General features: G+C 37.5%; 1 protein-coding gene across 1 annotated transcript in view; it reads right to left on the bottom strand.

Annotated features, from left to right (window-relative positions):
- Positions 1-4,406: 4,406 nt before the first annotated feature.
- SNX31 (sorting nexin 31) overlaps positions 4,407-17,815 on the bottom strand; it is a 52,579-nt gene continuing 39,170 nt past the window's right edge. Inside the window, exons 11-14 of the mRNA XM_006916706.1 lie at positions 15,700-15,813; positions 13,088-13,165; positions 7,194-7,253; positions 4,407-4,499 (exon numbers count right to left, since the gene is read on the bottom strand). Coding sequence (XP_006916768.1) covers positions 4,407-4,499; positions 7,194-7,253; positions 13,088-13,165; positions 15,700-15,813 — 345 coding nt within the window. The remainder of the gene's footprint in view (positions 4,500-7,193; positions 7,254-13,087; positions 13,166-15,699; positions 15,814-17,815) is intronic.

The raw sequence follows: 17,815 nt of genomic DNA, 5'->3' as shown, positions 1-17,815 counted from the left end.
TCTCACAAGGTACATTTAAAAAGAATGGAGGAAGTTGCTTTTTGTGTTTGTTTTATTAATCTTGCAGCAGAATTTTATTGAAGTCCCAGGTAAGGGAGTTTGCTATAGGGCAGTAAGATATTAGGATTTTTCTACAGTGAATTAACTAAGATCTCAGCTGTCTTCATTGTGATCCTCAGGCTGCATGTCACCTGTTTTAACTTTGACAAATGAAAAGGGAAAAGAGGAGATGATGTAGGAAAAAAGGGTAAAAGAAGCCATAGTTAATTGCAAAAGACTGACCAATGCTTACATACATAATTGATATAAGTCCAGTTACCTGTAAGATTCTTAGATTTAACCACTATGATGCATATTCAGTCGATACATGAAAATAAACTTTGATAAACAATATTCTCTAACATGGTGCCATACAAGTGCTGAGGTGTGGGCCTGCATTTCCTCTGTGCAAAGCTGGTGTACTTGCTGGTCTAGTGTCTCTGGAAAGCGGATGCTCCACCACCTATTGTAAAGCAAAATCTGGGAATCAACTCTACAGTTAATTGATTTTTTAACAGAACCTTCTCCAACTTTTGCAACATCTGTGTTTAATAACAGCCCTTTCACTTGTTTTACTCATAATTTTTCTGCTGAAAATCAAGTTCTGAATTTTCCTTGATTGGGACCCAGAAGCAGTATATTTACATCATCTCTTCCTCTGCACGTTAGACCCTGTTACAAAGAATTGGCACTCCCCAGAAATTCTGCAGGGACCAGTTTCCAGCCAGAATAAGAATGTGCATGCGCTCAGCAAAGCCAGCTCACACATACCAGTTTTAGCCCGCTGCTCAGAGCGCCTCAGACAACTGCTGCACCGCAGAACCCATCAAACGTGTGCTCGTGTGGACAGATGGAAAACCCATTAGGAAGTACAGCCAACTCCGTGTTCCCACATTCCCGGGAGAGAAACCACAGTCGGTGCAGAAACTTGTGTAAAAGGACTAGGGTCAGTGCCTTTAAATCAACTGAATGTCTAACCTCTTCCAAGATATTACACAAGCAAAGCTCATATGGTTAGCTAAAGAGTTTGCCCTACAGAAAAGTACATGGGTTAGGGCTAGACCAAAGACCTAAGCTCACCATGTACTTTTTCTAAAGGTCTATCTAATTTTTTTTTTTGTCTGGAAAATTGTTATACAAACTACTTCTAAGAATCCAACAAACCGCTACTATAAAGCAACTTATACATGAAGTACAGTTATACTTCAATAAAGTGGGAGAAAAGTACAAATACAAGAATTAAAAGCCACTTCACATGGGATTACTGGTTAGCCATAATTTTTCTAAGTTAACTCAGCACATCTCATTTTGGGGAGTTAAGGGCCAGCAAAATACATATAACTTCTTAACTTTTTTTCTAGGATCACTGATGACAGGATTGAGAGCACCTTGATGGAGAGAAGTGCTTTCTGCTCCATCTCCCATCATCCTGAGTCCACACGGGCCCTCCCTCCATGGCCTGGTGAACCGCTGTCCACAAACTCCGAGAGGAGGGATGACCAGGACGCATCTGGAGAAGCAGAGTGGCCTCCACTGCTGATTTTTCTTTTGTTTTGTATTTAGGATCACTTTAGCCACTATCTTCTCACTGAGGCTTGGAACCTATTTGGTTTTCCACAAATTAAGATCACTTAGTGATTCGCAAATTCACTTTGAGGATGAACTAAATTTCTAACTTACATATTTAACATAAAATTTGAGTCCTAATTGCCCATACAGGGATGTGTGCAAGCAGTAAGCTCACCATATACTCACCTAGACTGAGACTTGGCTTTGGCGAGCATGTCAGCTCTTCAGACAAAGCCTGCACAGGCTTCCATCACAGGACTCAAGAGGGCTCAGACCTCGGGGCCTAAGCAGTCTGCCCCTTTATTCTGTGATTTTTTTTCTGAAAATTTCAAACTCAAGTGTGTTTGCCTGTGGGCAGAGAGCTTATGACAGTTATTTTAGGAATATGAACAGCAGTAGAAAAAAAGATCCATGTCTGGAAGTGGTAAGAGAAATGAAGTTGGTGAATGTAAATGCATCAGAAAAAAATTTGGCTGACTGGGGACCATTTTGCAGGTATATGAGGAAGGAATCTATAGGCTAAAGCATATGCTGGTAATTTCAAAAAGGCATGTCACACCCCTTAGGAGTTAGTTGAATGATTTCAAGAGTTGCCTACCTTTAAAAAGGTCATATGCTGGCTGATGTCTCCTGTGCTGGGTGGCTGTACTGTTGGGAAGGTCACGCCACAGTAGTACCACCCAAAGGGTGAGGTCATCACCCCCAGGAGTGCTGGGGGACTTGTCTCAGGGGCTGCAGCAGGGAAGGCCACGCTGGCAGCTGGAGTTCAGATTTTTTATCCAATAATGACATGATTTGATCCCGCAGTGATTCAAACTTTCAAACTCCTCGATAAAAGATAGGCCTACTAACCCCCCAAAGGGCTAACAGCCTCTTCTTCTCTCACAGAACTGCTAAAGAATGTGTCATTTTACAAAGTAAGTTTTGAATTTTGTTTTCTACTATCCCAGTTCCTTTATTCTTTACAGAATATACGGTGAATGCACTTCATCACCTGTATTTTTCTTCTCATATTCGGATATATATGAATGAAAATCTCAATGCCTTAAAAAAAACTAACAAATATAATGTTGTTTTTGCCATCCTCGAATAAGGGATAAACCACTCTACTTATATTATAGGGATGCTACATTTGCGTCTGCATATGTACTGATCTCCATTCTTCTTAGCATCATATCTCTTAACTACTCCCTCAACCTAAAACTTCGTTAGCATGGAGCAGGTTTGCTGATCATTTCCCAAACGCTGTGCTCACTCTCCCATCCGTGTTTATCCTTTCCTTTTTCGTGTGTGTCCCCATCTCTGCCTCCACATGGTTCCACTCTTTCTTCAAAGTCTCGCTTCCCCTTGGGCCTTCTTGACGGCCCCCAACTGCCTTTGACACACAGGTCCATACTATGCATTGGGCACCTAGCACATGCTCTCTGGGATTACTTGCTCTTATGTATCAAGTTGAAACAGATCAAATTGACAACATTCAACTATTTCTGACCTGCATAACAGCAATGGCATATAGTTCAACCTAATATATATGTCTCCTCACCCAAATACAAATTCTCTTTGCATTCGTGGTATCTACAACAGTCTCTTATACAGTGTAGGTTTTTGCTATTAAAAATAAATAGATCTTAACTCTTCTTTTTTTTTTGGCAAAATAGTAGACAAGCTTCCATTTTCATCTAACCCATTAATGTAGTACCGTGGATGATTTGGGATGTTTATGATCCTTTCTGCCAAAATTCCCTACTATAGCCTAAAATATAAATATAAAACTTTATGACACTAGAAGTTATGGCTAGAGGCATTGCTTTACAAATACTATAGAACTTCAATAGATTCTATACTTCAAAAAGATCATTTATAGAGTTTTCGTCAGTAAACTAGTCACTAGAATATATTTTATATTTATTAAATAGTTACACAACCCAGTTAGAAAAGAACATTAGAATAATGCACTTTGCCTAATTACATTACATAGATTCTTCTGCCCTTCTCTCTTACTACAGCCTTAATTCTATATATAATTACATTAATTATCATGATAAACTGAATTTGAATAAGGAAAAATCGAGTGAAAAAGTATACATATTTTTTAAAGCTAAGAAACTTATAAGGTATCTGATATCAAGTGCATAGCTTTTAGAAATAAAAATATTCAAAATAGCATGATGATTACTGAACTGAATTCACTATTCTAAGGACAGAATTACACCAGTGGAGAAATAGAGAATCACGCAGCCTATTCCTTTGAGTACATCCATATTGGTAGGCTCAGAATTACATAAGGAAACAAATCAGTATTTCATCCCCTCCTTGCTCCAGTGGATGGATGCATGACGTCTAGATTTCTTTTTCAATGATTCCATTTCTTAGAGTCACACTTTCCTCAGCTGATGAGTTGTCTTTAGAACTTAACCTTAAATGCATTTATTCTGTCTTATACTGAGCCTTTCACCTGTACAATAACCAGAACATATAAAAGACTTCATGAAGCTAGGTAAACATCTATTTGCAGGGTAGAGGGGGAGAATGAGTTTCATATGATTGATTCAGGTTTGCCAATTGTCATTTATGAGTCATTAAAAATAAAAATAAATTTATTTAAAAATAAAATTTTTTAAATCTTGAGATAAACAAAGTTTTGCAGTAGTCTTGATGAATATGGTCCATCTTAATGTCACAAAAATGGGAAGGGGTCAAATATCTTTCACTGATGGTAGGAAGCCCACTTTCAACCCCTAATCTCTTTCACTGTCAAGACAGCCTTGGAGGACATTTTAAAAAGTGAGACTTTCTCTTCAAAGACCTTCTTCCTCTATGGTCTCCGAAACGCAGTCAGCTTCAGCTATCTTAATCTTGCTTTTTCTTGATAGAAAGCTAGAATAGTGTTTCTGTTGTGAAGTAAACAGAGGTCAGAAATGTATATGGGAGGAAATAATTTCCATAACAACAATAACAAAAAAGTCAAGGATGTTAACATTAAAAAGGCAACAGAAAGTTACATTTGTTTCAGCAACAGTTATTTTAAATGGCTATACCCTGTAGAAGCTGTATTTGGGTAGGTGGACCTCTGCTAGGGCTGAGAGCGCCCCCTGCTGGCACGCCGGGGTAGCCCTGTCCAGAGCACCTTTCCAGCCTGTGGATGTCTCCAGGAAACAAACTTTTTCTCTCTTGTTTTTTCCTGCCTCCTAGAGCCGTGTGACTTTCAATTTTTAACTTTACCCCAAATCTTTAGTGCACATCTCACACAAATACACATTTTTAAAAAGTATAATAGTTATTTTAAAACATTTTAAGAGGTTATGGTTGCTACAAACCTTCAATGAGTGAGTAGTCAGCTTTCAGTATTTATGAAATCTCAAAGACGGGGCCATGGAGAGTATGCTTTGGCCTTGGTGAAATAAATGTGGGGCACCTCAATGGGCAGATAGGCTGAAATTTTTTTATTCTATGAGAGATTTGTCTTGATAGAGAGACCCCATAGCAGAGTGGTTAAAGGAACAAAAAAACTTTATTTGTTAAACAGCAAATATAAATGGCTTGAGTTTGGACACTGGCTCTGCCATTTACTAGCTGTGTGACTTTGAGCAAGTTACTTAATCTTTCTGTGTGTTTTCCGGTCCTTGGCTATAAACCAAGGATAATAATACCTGGATTGTTATGAGGACTAAACAAATTATGTATGGAAAGTAATTATAACAGTGCCTGCTCAGGATAAGCTTTATAAAAAGGTTTGCTTTTTATAAGGTATATAAATGTTGGATCTCTGTGTTGCATATCTGAAACTAATGTACTATTGTATGCCAACTATACTTTAATAAAAGATTAAAAAATAAATAAATGAATAAATAAATGCATGAATAAATAGATAGATAGATAGATAGATAGATAGATAGATAGATAGATAGATAAAATGAAGGAAAAGAAAAGAAAGAAAGATTTGCTAAAATAAGTTGGAATTCAATATGGTGGGATAGCCCTGCTTAGAGCATGAAAGAAATTTTCCTTTTTGGCACTGCTGCTCATCTGAGAGGATGAACAAATTAGCATTAATGTTGATTGCAGTGGTGTTGTGTGTTGTGTTGCCTGTTGTTCTAAGACAGTGGCTCTCACATTTGAACATGCATCAGACTCAGCTGGAGGGTTTGCTAAACACAGATTGCTGGCCATCACCCCCAGAGTTTCTGATCCCAGTAGGTTTCAGGCCTGAGAATTTGAATTTCTAGTAAGTTCCCAAGCGATGCTGATGCTGCTGGTCTAGGGACCACACTTTGAGAACCACTGCTCTAGAATAATGATTCCAGTGCTGGCTGTATATTAGACCACTTGGGAGCTTTTAAAAATTCTGTGTCCAGGCCCCAGCCATCATTAGTTTTCAGATATCTCTAGGTGATTCCTGTGTGCAATCAAAGTTGAGAACCACAGCTCTACAATGTCACTCTGCTGCTGAAATGGATGTATTTAAATGATGGAGTGATGACCTACATTTTACAGATACAGAAATTGAGGCTTGGTGCAGTGTTTCCCATTGAGGTGCTTGTTATGCATTCTGATTCAGGGCCCCTATCCAGAATCTATTGCAACAATCTTTTGGGGTGAGGCCCAGGAGTTGCATTTTACTAAGTACCTCAGGAATCCCTTATACACATTTAGTCTTTTGCCTAAAGACACATAGCCATAAGTGGTATTCTCATCTTCTATCCCTGATCTAAGCAGTCAGAAACGTTATTATGAAAGAGAAAAACTTTGCATTTAGTCTGTTTTAAATTTTTTTCTGAGCTTATTCACTCAAGAAAGAACCTTATATACTTACATATTTATAAATACTATCGCTATATACTAAGTATTTTTATATATATAGCAGACCCTGTAACAAGAGCTAGATCAATAATAAATTCCATTCAAATGCTACTTTGAGGCCACCTTTATTTCATTCACCTACACTAGGATTTCAACCTAGAAAGGAAGAGTTAGCAAAAGCAGTTAAGGTCACTGCTCTGAAGTCAGATTGCTTGCTTCCTTTCCCTATTGATTACTGTGCAACTGGGGGCAAGTCACTTAACCTTTCTGTGCCCCAGTTTCCTCAACTGATTTATAGGGCAATGATGAAGATGATTGTGTTGATCCACATAAAAGTGGTTAGAACAGTGCCTGGAAATAACAAGAGACTATTAATGCTTTATATTATTATTTTTATTATTATTGTTATCTGCACAGGAGACATAAATGCTCAAAAAAGTGTTTTACAAACTTAAAAGTTGTTTTATACAGAGTATACTGTAGAAAATATAAACTAGAAAGAGAATTTTCCAAAAACAGCATAGGGTGTAGAAGATAATCACTAAAGAATTTTGTGTGTTTCTTAAAATTTTTTTATGTAAAAACTCAGAAAATCATTTCTCCCTACCTTATTGGGGGCTACAATAAACATACTGTACTTCTCTGATGGGCCTCCAATTGGCCTAACCTACATGGAAGAGTTTCTGAAAAAGCGAAGTCTGGCTTATTCTTAAAAGTAGAATGACAGAGGGGAAAAGGGTATATTTATCAAAATTATAGTTTACCAATTACATAATTTTACTCACCGACCAGCTTTGTTCAATGTGGTATTTTTTACTTTTGCCTTGTTCTGGAACTTCAATCTGCTAAATAGATTAGTAAAATGTCATTCAGTACAGCTCTGAGAAGCAAGCTCACAAATTACCTATTTAACCAGCACATTTCTCCTTCCACAATAATCCTCTTAATGGCCCAAAGCTGGCAGTCGGCAGGCACACCTGCTTGTCATCTGCATATTCCCCCTCCATTTGCAAGTGTCTAAATGGTATAGTAATTGAACCGCCAAAAGTTAAGTGAAGCTTAACGTTTGACCTTGGTAGTTGCCAGCGGATATTATGATTTAACACGTATTCTAAAAGGACTTCACACAAAATGAAATGAACTTCTAAAACCTGAAATAATCCACAGAACTCCAATCCATACACTGAATCAAAGCCAAATGGGGCTTTGATTAATCAAAAGGCACCATTAATCAAGGGAAGAATCAAACTGAAGTTCGAGACACTTGAATCTACTTCATGTACATAAGGTGAACTTAATATAACAGTCAGGGTCCCAGCAGAAAACAGATGGTGCTCTCCTGGGGTGATTGAAGAGGGTTTTAAAAAAGGAACTATTTAATGGAGGTGTGGACAGGATTAAAGGGAATTAAAGAAAGGATGTTGGAGCCCCCAGGGGCTAGCAATAAGGGGCTGTGGTGTGGGGGATAATTCTTACCACCTCTGGACCTGGGAGGGCAAGGAGAGCAGCTGGTACAGAAAAAGAAGTAGCTATTAGCTGCAAGAAGGAGAAGCCACCTACAGGAGCATAGCCCTCGATAGCACTGTACCAACCCAGAAGCAGAATGGGAGAAATAAATACCCAATTTCACTTTTCTCCCACCCTCCAATCTTGCTAGGTTCTCCCTGCCCCCCACCCAACTCTCGCTCACACCCCCGTGCCCCCCCCCCACTCCCCGCTCCACCGCCACTGTGGTGAGCTTGGTTAAAGGGTGGAGGTCAGAGGTAAAGACACAGCATACAAAGTTCAGTCTCCAGGGCACAGAGAGGATGGAAGAGAGTGGAGAGTGAATGTGGAGAGGCAAAGAGAGTCTGTCACAGCCAGAAAACGTGACCAAGCCAGGGTTTGGGGGAAAGAATTCTTAAACTCTTCTTATAGGAAGAGAACTACTATTAAACAATTATGCATTATGAGCATGTCTCAACCCATCGCTCTAACTGTAAATGTCTCTTTACTAATTGCCTTTCTCCTCCAACAAATAGGCTCCTTAACGCTTGAGCCTCAGTTTCTAGCCATTGCATGGTAAATACAGGCATTCAAAAATAATAGAATGAGGAGTGAATTAAGATGTTTGTTACTGCTTATTATTCATGAGAATATGGAGCGGGACTTTTCCAAATAAGTGGGATAAATAACATGACACTGCAAAAGAGCATTATCTTTTAACTATGGTTTAACTTAATTCTGTTGTAAAATATATTACTTTGAAGTATGCAAAGGACGTCCTTTAGGTTAGTATTCTTGAGAGAAAACTTCCTACATTTGGGGCTTATCTCTCTAATTTAAAAAAATCAGTTATAAGTCACTAATTTATAGTGACTTATCTCACTAATTTAAAAAAATCAGTTATAATAAATTAATGCTCTGATGTTTTATGTGTTTTGCTATTGTTGTTATTATTATTTTACAATATTACAAGTATAGTTTGAAGTAGTCTCATGCAATGAAATAGAGTTGGGGAAAAGTCGGTATTTTTCTCTCTCCTATTTTCTTTCCCCTCTTTCTTTATACCAAAATAAACAAAATAGAACCGACTACAAATGTTAAGCAATTTCTGATATAATCTGTTTCCTTGACTTATTTCTATAAGGCTTCACATATTTTATATACTAGGGGGAATCAAGTTGGGGGAAAAAGCTAATCCTTTTCATAATGCAGTATTCCTGCACTCTCTCCTTTAATAATAGTTTCTGTTAATAATCTAACCACCTATCCTGCACTGTAATTTCCCCTTGGCTCTCTAAAACTTTGCCCTCCTGCTATATTCAAGCCATTCTAGTGACAGGTGCAACATGTCTGTACTTCTATTTTCTGAACTGGACGAGCCATTCGAAGACTGACATTCCTGGGGCATCATATAGCCCTGCTCTTAGTGTGTCCCCACCTTACCACATAACAAGAACACACTCCCAAGCACCCATTTCTGAGCTCAGTGGCCTTTTACATAATCTAATCTTACCCCAAATGAAAAAGAAGTAGAGAGAAAAATATATATGGTGATGGTAGTTGGTGGGGCAGGGGTGAGAGGTACGAGGCAAGCTGGAACCAGAGGCCATCTTGTTCTCTGCCAATTTTCAGAAAACCAATTTAGAGATTCAGACCCACTTTTAAGTGAACCTAAGAAAAAAGTTTACAAACTAATAAAACAATCAAACTAGGTATGGATTATTAAAAATACAAAATATTTACAATTCAGAATATTATTCACTAGCATATTCCTGATAACTCTCATGTATTCAGATTATGCTTCAATATACAAAATAATAAGGGAAATGATATACTTCCAGAAACTTCTTAGGAACACATCTACTACATAAAATACATCTGCTTTCCTTTCTTGGTGTCTTGTATTTCATTACATGGCAGAGATTTCTGGTAGAGATTCCATTATCTATTCCACCCTTCTTTTTTAGTAATGTGGGCCTTGAGAATGCATAGAACCGCCAGGAAGAACTTGTAGTTAACTGGGCCCAAATTCATAATCAGAGTCTAGCAGCCATTGTTTACCGAGGCATCTCACACACACTGTATATTAAGGAACAGCCTGCAGACTGAGCTGTCAAGTCTCCTGCACTGTATTCCTGCCCGCTGAGCTGAATCTTATAAAGGAGTTACTGGAATCATATGTTGACCAATGGGCTGAGACCTGCCCTGTCTAATTGGAGCTGCACAGCTATATCCTCATTTGTATCTTTACTGACCAATCAGAGTAGCTCTGTAATAGCAATCCAGACTTGTGGTTCCGACCAATCAGGACAGTGCTATTTGCTATTTGGACCGATCAAACCATGTAAATTTGGATTTCTCATTTGCATAAAAATAGACCAATGAAGTACAAAGGTGTACACTTTATAGAAGTGGGCCTGCTCTTTGTCTCATTGGAGAGCTCTTTTGGTTTCCACCAGAGGATGCCTCTCCTTGGTTTGCAAACTGTTCGTCTGAATAAAATTTCTCCTCTTTCCACAACCGAGATTGGGGACTCCTGTTGTCATTAGATTGGTGGCAGCAACGTTTTGTTGACCATAATAATACCCAAATTTATTTGAAAAGATAAAAACATACCCTATAAAAAGACTACACTTATCAGCTATTTTGCAGTTAGGTGTGGGCCTGTGGTCTGACTAACTCTTGGCCAATGAGCTATAAGCAGAAATTTTGTGTGAGACTTCTAAGACGACTTCTGAAAAAAAAGAAGTAAACCCTTCTTTATACTTTCCTCATACTTGTTGCCTAGAATGTGGATGAATGGAATGGCTGGAGCTCAAGCAGCCATCTTGAGCATGAAGTAAAAGCCATTGCAGATGGCAGAGTAGAAAGCTCTCTGGTTACACCATTGAGCCACCATTCCAGCCCTAGAATGCCTACCTCTGGGCTTTTAGATGAGAGAGAAAACAAATTTTCTTTTGCTGAAAACACTTATTTTGTTGTGGTTTGTTTTTGTAATATGTAGCCAAATCTACACCTAACAAATACACTTTATTTTCAAATAAAAAATCTTTATATTTCTGTTCTAGTTGAAAGTAGCAAATACTAACAAAACTTACTTAGGCTTTTGTGTAGGAGCATTTTTTATTTTTTCTGGTTTACAGTGAATATTGCTTTTAAGAATTTAACTTTTTAATATCGAGTATTTACATTTTTCTCTAGAGCATTTGTTTTTCAAATTTTAATGATGTCTTCATAAACATTTCAAATTTACCTTTGAAAGCATTGCCTAAAGCTAACTAAGCTAATTAAATTTCTTTTTATTCCTTCCTTCTTACTAGGATAAAATAGTACTATTTGATCTGCTTCTAGGAACCATCTGCTTTATTTATGGGGCTCATTTGGTTACAGTGTCCTTAATTTTTCTCCTCCTCCCCAAATTCTTCATGATTATCAAAATCTTGAAGTCTATTCTGCCTTGAAAATAGAGACCACTGTATTCTAGTCTATACAAGCCTTCTATAAGCGATATACGTCAGTTCAGATTTTATGTGTTTACCTAGAAAACAAGTGAATGCCACAGTTATACATTTATATGGCTACTTTAAACATGAAATGACTTGTTCTCATCAACTCTACTTTGAGAGGAGGCCCAGAATCAGCTAAAATCCAAACAGCTGATCTGTCTATTCTTTTTCCCTGCCAGGGTCCCATTCTATCCAGGGATTTGTAGATAAATAAAATTCCAGACTGAAATGTAGACTTTGCCTACAACATCCTCTTGAAAACTCAATTTTCAAAAGGGAAGGCCTTACTTGTCTTTTTAAGAACCAAAATAAGAAATAAAATTAAAAGTCTGTGGAAATAAAACTTGAGTATTTGGATAAAGCAATACAAATATTGACTAAAATGCTGATTTTGTGATCAGCCACAGGGATAACTATAGATTTCAATTTGTGTGCAGATCTAAGGGATGTAGTGTGGCTGTTTTTCTTGAAAACTTTAAATAGATCACTTTTCCCTATTATTGAGCAAATTCTAGCTATTTATTGTAGAAGTATTTCTTGCATCAAGTAGCTTACATTTTATTTAACCACATTTGAGGATACTTCTCCCTTTTAATGGGGCTACTCAGCCAATTACTTTTCTCTTTATTTTTTAAATACATATAATAACTGGAACTTAAGGGGAGTTGGGGAATCCATTCTGCCTAAGAAGTTAGATTTTACTACTCTTATAAAAAAAAAATCCTTGATTCTTTTATTGCTTTAATTTGCTACTCTAGTACATTTTGAATTGTTTAAACACCAATAGCAAGTACATTTTATTTTCCCTGGGAAAATATTTTCAGTTCTGGAAAAAAGAAAAATAAAGATAAAATGCAACTATTTTCTTAGAAAAAAACTACAAAGTCAAGAAAGAGCAAAGTTAAAATGAAGATGTCGTCCATCCTCTTATAAAGGACTAAATTTAAATAAAAACATTAGAGAACATTTCCAAATGTTTTTTGTTGCATTTTTCAAGATCAGTGTAATATTCTGCAAAAGAATTATGTTTATAAATGTCAACCAGGCATTAGTATTTGTAATTATTTTTTAAAAAATCAAATGGTACTGTCTCTTATTAAGGACATGCTTATATCATGATGATGACAAAGCAAATAGAAAAATTTAATGTCTCAATAATACTTTTTACAGTCTGCCACTGGCCCTTTCAATGAGTTCCTAAGCCTTTATTGAAGAGATATAGACTAGAAAAACAAAGTTTAATTTTACATTCGAGAAAAAATTATAGGCTGGAGAGCTTCTTTTCCTCAATGGTTTCTCTCAACTGCTAAAGGTATTTTAATTTGGCACAGTAGAAGTATCACAGAGGTTGAGGGCTCTTTCTAGAGACAAACTGTAGAGTTTAAGATCATTGTGTTGTGTTAAAAACCTCTCAAGGTCCTGACTTTATAATGTAGCATTGATGGTAATTCCAGAATTCTCCATAGAGAGGATTAGAGAGTTCTCAGCAATCCAAGGATGAGTTCTCCTTGGAAAATAGCTTGAATTCTAAAGACTGAGCTCCCAGAGGGCAGAGGAGCTCACTGGTGGGCTGTCAGATTCCTTCCTTGAGGCCCAGACTCTCAGGCCCTAGAGTTAATCAGTATAGTTTAGTGTCGGCTAATGGTGGGAACTTAAAGTGAAAAATATAGTCAAATAAGAGCAGTTACCATTTCTGGATTCTCTGCAGCTAGCTTTATCATCTTTTCTGAGATCATCTTTTTCAAGCAGCTACTCAGCAAAAAAGCCTAAGAAATCCAGAAGAAAAGAAGTATTTCAGCTGAGGAGATCTTCATTCTCTTCCTTCCCTCCTATACCACAAATCAGATTTTGATCTCTGCCTCCAATAGTATGAATTTAGAGTTCTTTGATTTCCATAAATTTGCATAAGATATAATTATCGAATAATGATAAATTTGCTTAATCAGGTGGATCTATTTACAGTAAATTTTAAAAAGACAGCTGAGAAATGGCCAAGAGCTCATTACTAATCTTTTTGCCTCTTAAAACTTACCTTTCACATCCCATTTTTTTCTATTACTTTGTAAGCAGCTCATGTTTTACAAGCAACAAATAATAAAAAGTGCTTATTATTATAACCAAATAAGCTGATGTTGGTTAATCTGATAGTTAATTGTATGCATAATAACTGAGAAACCTATTTTTCTCTCTTGTTTTGCTCTCAGTTCTTGCCTTGCTCTCTTCTCTTTGGGCCCTACCAAGGTTTAAGACAACCGAAGCTCAAAGCTTGAGGCTGTATGACCTTAGTATAGCCTGAGATGGCGCTGGGGGGATAGAGGGAATGATGGAAAGGAGGAAAGAGAGCAAACACTCAGATTAGGGTGGTAGTTCATATAACTCTTGGAGGACAGTTCATAGAAATAATTAGAGGGAGAGTGGGCTACATAGAGGGAACATCTCAAAGTCTTGCAGGAATATAGAGCATGATAGAAATTCATTTTATTTTAAGAGGAGAGAAAGGTGGGAAGAGAGAAGAAAGGCACTGCCACTAATAAGGAAAAGAATAAAAAATGTGGGGTTTATATATGACAACAAATTTGACTTCTTGGTTTTGATGAGAACTAACCCTGTTGATCTGTGCATATATGTAACCTACACAAAACCAGAGTATAAAACAGTTAAACAATAACTCCTGAGCTGACGCAGCTAGGAAGGATATTTAATGGTGTCCCACAAGGTATGAACTGATTCCATATTATTACACAATGTACATAGATATGCAGGTTAGGACTCTGCTATAAACCAGGTAAAGTTTATTAAATATAAAGAGGCTGAGCCTTTGTTTAAAGGGTCTAGAAAAGATTTGAGCCCAAGCCCTCATTTGTATGTATTTGCAAGGCACATAAGCCACATTTCTGCCTTTTGCAGAAGTAGCCCCTGGGTACATATCAATAAACCCATACTCCAAAGGAAATAAAACCTTACTAGAAATCCTTTAAAAGAATGTTTACTATACCTCTCTATAGTGACTTAAATTCATTTGCTACAGACTAAAGACCATAATAAAATTTAACTATTGCACTTAGCATTCTGGGGGAGGGAGGGTGGTTTGATTACCAAAATCTCTGTCTCTCCAAGGGACTGCAAATCTTGTGTCAGGAAACATCCTACCACTTCCCTGAGGATGTTTCATATTGAAGGTGAACCTAAGGATCCATTTCTTTAACGTAGGATTTTGGCTTAGTATTTCATGTTTCTCAGAGGACTTTGATATCTCGTACCTCTGATCACACTGTACAGGAAGTAGAGAGTTGAATGGAAGTTTTGTTTACCTAAAATCAGAATGCTCCAAGGACCTTAGTGTGACTATCGGGGACTCAAGCTGAAAAGAATGTTGATGCAAGGATTACTTTGTTATTTTTGTTTCATTTTAGAACATTTGTAGTTTTGATTTCAATTTGAAATAGCTTTCTTTAGTTCAGTAAATAGTAGTTTTCAACTGAGGTTGGTATTTAGAAAATTTGATTTTTAAAAAACAATTTCTATTCCAATTTTAGTTATAAGCCCAATTTTGTTTGGGACAACACATGCCCAGCTCCAGGCAATGAATGACTCATGTTTACTCTGAGCTGATTATGAACTCTGTTCCCCTTTGCTAAATGTTTGATTCCCAGACTCTCTTGCAGCTAGGAGTGACCCACTTCTGGCCAATGAGACAAAAGGAAAATCTACTGGGGTCTTCTAGGGTAAAGTTTTTGTTTTCCAGATAAGGTATAGCTTTTCTGCTTGGAAAAGATCAAGAGAATGATAGGGATGTCAATCAACTACCTCCAGTGAATTCTTTACCACCTCTCCAGTGAGGTGATAAAAATCTGTATTGTCTGAGCAAACAAATTCAGCCTCCAACCTGTTTTTATAAATAAAGTTTTATTGGAACACAGCTATACCCACTTGTTTACATGTTGTCTGTGGCTGCTTTTGTGCTACAACAACAGAGCTGAGCAGTTGTAAAAGAGACCATAAAGACCTAAAATATTTACTCTCTGGCCCTTTGAGAAAAAGTTTACTGACTCATAGTTTATGCCACTGTTAGTTGAGTCTCCTGTTATTTGGTAACTAAATTTGTTTCTAATTGATATGAAGCCTGCAATGACTAGTAAAACAAAACAAAACAAAACAAACAGGTTATATTACAGGCCAAAAAGAGAGTGCATAGTGTATTCTAGTACTCTACTCCAGTTGGGTTAGGGTAAGGTGCTTTATCTACCCCAGCAAGCAAGGGAGCATTTCAGGACTGGTGGTTTTCATGCTCTGAGCTCACCTGTTTTGTGTAAATAACAAACCACTGCCAGCGACTTTCCGCACTATACTGAAATCTGAGCTCTAAGTTCTGGTTGAGAGTTCGCTGGGGCCCATCCATGTCCAACAGAGTCCCCTACAGAAGAAAATATATTATATTTGGTAATCAGTAGAAATTTAAGTGGCTACTATATACTTACAAAATATGAAAACAAGTGAGACTGTCCTTATTCCCAAGAAGCTATCAGGCTATGAGGAGCCATGAAAGTAAATCACCACAATTGGATATAATAAATGTTATCAGGGAAGTAAATACAGGTCTATGAAATAGGATGGACACTTTATACAGACTAGGAGGGCAAAGGCAATCTTCCTGGAGGTAGGAGATCTAGGCAGAAGTAAAAATTAAGTTTGCTGTTTGTGGGTTTTTGTTTTTGTTTTTTTTGTTGGTGGTGGTGGTGGGTGGGTTGTTCCTGGTAGACAAGTTGTTCCTAGTAGAAGAAATAAGTGTAAATGCACTGGGGCATGAGGGAGCCTGGCACATAGGAGACGTGCCAAGGGATCAAGTATGGCTGAAGCACAGGCTACGAGGCACATAGGTGGTGAGAAAAGACACTTAGGGAGGCAGGCTAGGGCCAGATCCTGAAAGCCTAGTAGAAAGCACCTGTGATTTTTGCTATATGGCATCTATCCCTCTTTCTCCTAACAATGGAGTCTCACATTCCCTTGGGAAAAACTTTTCTCTTCTACTGTGGCTATGCAGGTAGGACAATCAGGGATTGCTGCCCTCTGGAGAGTGGCACATGACCCAAGCTCAAGCCAATTGAAGAAACACTCTCTGTGCCCCTCATCTGATTCCACGGCATAGAGACCCAAGGAGCAGGTTCCTGATAAAGAATTCCTAGAGACCTTCAGCTTCTTTCCTTCTTGACTCCTAAGCCGCTGCTTCAGCCTTTAGTTTAAATCAGTAACCCTATGTCCCTCCAATAAATCCCCTTTTTACTAGAGCCACATATATTGCTTTCCATTGCTAGCCACCAAAGAGCCCTGTTACAGGTTTTATAAGCTAAGCTAAAACCTGGACTCTTATCTTGAGGGCAACAGGTATTTATTAAAAGATTTTAAAAACTGAGTAATAACACAATTAGATTTATATTTTAGAAATATTGGTCTCACAACATCAATGTAAAAAATGAACTGGGAAACACCTGTTTTCAGAACCAGATAATACAGGGCTATTAACTCAGGGAAAAGGAAAACAAATGAAGTGAACCCTACAGTTACCTTCCTTACTGCCTGGAGGAGTTTCCAGGAGGCGGCACCAGGAGAGGAAACCCCAGCAGAGCCCGAGGTCTTACTGAGTTGAGAAAAAAGAGAAAAAAGTTTGAAGAGGTCGAGGTTAGAATTTGTGGGACAGAAGACCAAAGACAAAGGCTTTATACAGAGAAAGAGTTCCAGAAAGCTCCTTTCAAATCTTTGGTTGAATAATCTGTGCATGTGTGAGGATGTGCAGATGTGCAGACACATCTGTGTATGTGAGGCTGGGGAAAGAATCACAGAAAAGCAGTAGGTTGAACAATTCCAGGAGCTTACAGATCAGGCTGGAAATCATTTGTGTTTCTATCAGAGTAGAGAGACTGTAATAAACAAGACATTAGAAGAATCCTAAGAATGGTAACCAAAGAGGAAAGAACTAAATTAACCCTCAAGACTGCTCTTGACCTGCCTTAAGAAAGCTTAAAAGTGAGCCTCAAAAAATAAAAAAATAAAAATATCAAACCAATCCCAAGTAACTTAATTGCATGCCAGGACAAAGTCTAATACTGTTTAAAAGAATACAATAAATTCCAGTATTCAACAACATAAAATTTACAATGTTTAGCATACCATAAAAACATTACCTGGTATGCAAAGTAGGAGAAAAGTATATTGGGCAAACAGAAGAAAAATCAATCAGACTCAGATGACAGATGATGGAATTAGTAGACAACAATATTAAAACAGTTATTTTAAAAATACACTCAAGAATTTAGAGAAAAACAGCATGATAAGAAGGGAAATGGAAGACACAAAAATAATCCAAATGGAACTCCTAGAGATGAAAAATATAATGATAGAAATAAAAATACATTGGATGG

The sequence above is a fragment of the Pteropus alecto genome, unplaced genomic scaffold (assembly GCF_000325575.1).
Source record: "Pteropus alecto unplaced genomic scaffold, ASM32557v1 scaffold164, whole genome shotgun sequence".
Taxonomy (NCBI): domain Eukaryota; kingdom Metazoa; phylum Chordata; class Mammalia; order Chiroptera; family Pteropodidae; genus Pteropus; species Pteropus alecto.
This window is presented reverse-complemented; position numbering and strand designations above follow the sequence as displayed.